At 49.3% G+C, this 3,903-nt stretch overlaps 1 protein-coding gene across 1 annotated transcript; it reads left to right on the forward strand.

Moving 5' to 3' along the window:
* Window positions 1-1,880: 1,880 nt before the first annotated feature.
* On the forward strand, window positions 1,881-3,555 carry LOC130221049 (uncharacterized). Its single transcript, XM_056453356.1, is given in 2 exon segments — window positions 1,881-2,704; window positions 2,706-3,555. Coding segments are annotated over 2 exon segments (1,674 nt in total).
* Window positions 3,556-3,903: the final 348 nt, after the last annotated feature.

Genomic DNA, 3,903 nt, shown 5'->3' on the forward strand with positions numbered 1-3,903 from the left:
TCCACACCCTTATCCTACTCCACCACAGTTGGATGATCAGCTCCTCATAACACCCAGTCCCCACTAAAGCCCATCCTAGCCCTTCCCGCCAGGCCTCCTACAGAAGCCTCCCTTCTCCCTCATCCTGCCATGTTATGTCCAGCCCCCTTTTATAGCTCCAGTCTCCTTACCCTACATAGCCCTCCCTATGCAAGGCCTCCTGCAAGAACCTCTCTCTCCACGTTATATCCAGCATATCCCCAGCGATTAATTACTGTATTTTGGGGAGTTCTGAGATCCACCGAGCTCAGGCTCCCCTCTCGCTCTGCAAACGGGAGGAAGCCCCGGGCTCGAGGAACCCTTGAGCTCGGGGCTCTCTCCCGGGACAGCATGCCAAACAAGCTTTTGATGAATCATCAGCTAAGTGTGAACTCTTGAAGTGAGGTTTATTCATAAACTAATTTCGAGAGGATCACAATCTTATGATTTATTACAGCCGGTCTCATATTAAGCTAATCAGTATCATCCAATCACATGAGCCATAAGCTACTATAAATAACCACAGTTTTCAGTCCACTTTATCTTCGTTTGGAAGAAACCCCCCTTCCTCCCCGTTCTCCTCCTTCACTATAGATCGGACGGCATGGAGGCCCAGTGGTTAGCACTGTTAGCCCCACAGCAAGAACACTGCCAGCCCTGGTCCTGCCAGGTCGGTATTTGTTTCTGTGAGGAGTTTGTATATTCTCCCTGTGTCCGCGTGGGTTTTCCCTGGGTTCTCCGGTTTCCTCCCACCATCCAAATATATACATCATGCATAACAATCAAGCATTTGTCTAGCCCCCTTTTTTCCTCACATGTTCCCTTAGCAGCCGCAGGCAGGGAGTTCTGAGATCCACCGAGCTCAGGCTCCCCTCTCGCTCTGCAAACGGGAGGAAGCCCCAGGCTCGAGGATCCCTTGAGCTCGGGGCTCTCTCCCGGGACAGCATGCCAAACAAGCTTTTGATGAATCATCAGCTAAGTGTGAACTCTTGAATTCATACTTAAAGGTGAATGGGAACGAGGTCGCTTGGAGTTTGGAGTAGGATTTCCTTTACCTTTGTGATCTGGTGTGTTCATGTTGCAGCAGAGTGTGTTGTAGTGTGTGTCGATATATCCTTCGAGTTGATCCAGGGTGAAAGACGGAGAAAGAGAAATATATATAACCCAGTTGTATTGGTAAAGTTCAATTGTAGATGGGTAGAAGTACGTAGAGAAAAGTGGAACAATAAGAAAAAACGGGAAAAAAAACACTGAACTTGGTTGTCTAGCAGACTGACGATGCGTTTTGAATCCCGCACAAGGTCTCGTAGGTTCTCGCGTTACTCAGCTATTCACTCCTCTCTCTTCACAACTGTGTGTGAGATCACTCAACCTTTGATGTTCACCTAGTGAACTGTTTATGAGATCGCTCACTCTCTGCAACACCATTACCCTGCTTCATCTCTCTGAATCAGCTGCATTGTTTTGAATAAATACCCTTAAAGGGCCCATAGTTTACCTCTTTTTTTATAATTTAATATTAATATTATGGTTCTTCTGAGTGTGCCAGTTTAGGTTCAGTTTAAAAGACAATTCAGATTTTTTTATTATGTAATAAAAAGTGTCATGTTGGGGGCGTGTCCACAGTTTGCTGATTTATGGGTGTGTTGCTTCACATGTAGATTAGTTTCGGCTTCCCGCCAACGGGGGTGGGGCCATGAGCTCACCCGCTCAGCGTTTGCAACAGAGTCTGACAGGCAGACTGCGAGAACGAGCTAGAGTGAGAGGTACAGCATTCAGTCGTACATGTACGACTCGGACACAGACCAAGCAGAGAGTACAAAATCATTTGTGACTTTGTACAGTTTTACATTAGAGCGTATATGGATGACCTTACCATCACAACAACAACGGTCCCAGGGAGCAGTTGGATCCTACAAGGACTTGAGAGACTCATTGCCTGGGCTAGGATGAGTTTTGAGCCCTCCAAGTCTAGGTCCATGGTGCTAAAGAAGGGGAAAGTGGTTGACAAGTTCCATTTTATCATCTCAGGAAGTGTCATCCCAACCATCACGGAGCAACCTGTCAAGAGTTTGGGCAAGCTCTTCGACTCCAGCCTAAAAGACTCTGCAGCCATCCAGAAGTCCAAAAATGAACTTGGAGCTTGGCTCACGAAGGTTGACAAATCCGGCCTGCCTGGTAGGTTCAAAGCCTGGATCTATCAGCACTCAATTCTGCCCCGAATTTTGTGGCCTCTGCTGATCTATGCAGTCCCAATGTCAACAGTTGAGTCCCTAGAACGGAAGATAAGTGGCTTTCTCCGAAAATGGTTGGGCCTTCCACGCAGCCTTACCAGTGCTGCACTGTACGGGACGAGTAACACCTTGCAGCTGCCATTAAGTGGCCTCACGGAAGAATTAATGGTCGTACGCACCAGAGAAGCCCTACAGTATAGGGACTCTAGAGACTGCAAGGTGTCATCAGCCTGCATTGAGGTTAGGACAGGCAGGAAATGGAATGCTGGGAAAGCAGTGGAGGTGGCAGAGTCACACCTGAGACAAAAGGCTCTGGTGGGCACTGTGGCGACAGGCAGAGTGGGCTTGGGCTATTTTCCACAGACCTTAGTTAGCCAGGTCCACGGCAAGGAAAGACCCCACCTACTCCAGGAAGAGGTTCGAGCAAGTGTGGAGGAAGAGAGAGTCAGCAGGAGGACTCCAGCAGCAGGGAACATGGACTAGGTGGGAGAATACATTGCAACATAGGATCACCTGGGCGAACATCTTGCAGGCGGATTTTCAGCGAGTCCGTTTCCTGGTACAAGCTGTCTACGATGTACTGCCAAGTCCATCAAACCTCCGTGTGTGGGGAAAGAATGAGACACCTTCCTGCCGTCTTTGCTCTGGAAGAGGCTCTTTAGAACACCTCCTCAGCAGCTGCCCCAAGGCTCTGGCTGATGGTTGTTATCGGTGGCGACATGACCAGGTGCTTAAGGCAATTGCTAAGAGCTTAGCCTCAGCCATCAGCACCAGCAAGAATCATCATGCTCCAAAGAAGGCAGTCCACTTCATTAAAGCTGGAGAAAAACCCCGGGCCCTCCCACAATTAACAACAGGCCTCCTTCACAAAGCCTTGGACTGGCAGCTGGAGGTTGACCTGGGAAAACAGCTAAGGTTTCCTCATCACATCGCAAAAACTCGTCTCCGCCCAGACATAACAATCATCTCTGAAGCCTCAAGACAGCTTATTATTCTGGAGCTGACAGTGCCTTGGGAAGAGCGCATTGAGGAAGCAAATGAGAGGAAGCGTGCTAAGTACCAGGAATTAGTGGAGGAGTGCAGGGAGAGAGGCTGGAGAACTTTCTATGAGCCTATAGAAATAGGATGTAGAGGCTTTGCGGGGCGTTCACTTTGCAAAGTCCTCAGTCGCTTGGGCATTACAGGGGTGGCAAAGAAAAGGGCCATTCGATCCGCAAGTGAAGCCGCAGAGAAGGCCACAAGGTGGCTGTGGATTAAGAGGGCAGATCCGTGGACTGTTACTGGGACACAAGTCGGGACTTGATCAACCCCGGCTGGGTCACCTGGGTGAGAGTGTATGATGTTGAGAGACCCGAAACACCCAATGATCCCAGGATACATCACTGATTATGTGTCCCAAATGCATCCATGAGATGTTTCTTGCATACAGCCAACTGTGTGCTAGTTTCAAGTGCCGAGCTTGTACACAGAAACTAATAACCAAGCACACTGAATTAACTTTGACTGAGGCACCGGATGCGCCGCTCGAAGCCGCGACACGGCACACCAGACACTCTCTGTAGCGCGGCAGAAACATGTGTCCCGAATCGTCGCGCCACGCATTTTTGAATTCTAAACATAGGTTTCTGCAGCGGTCTGTGGCGCCCAGCCG

This window comes from Danio aesculapii, chromosome 1 (assembly GCF_903798145.1).
Source record: "Danio aesculapii chromosome 1, fDanAes4.1, whole genome shotgun sequence".
NCBI classification, from domain to species: Eukaryota; Metazoa; Chordata; class Actinopteri; order Cypriniformes; family Danionidae; genus Danio; species Danio aesculapii.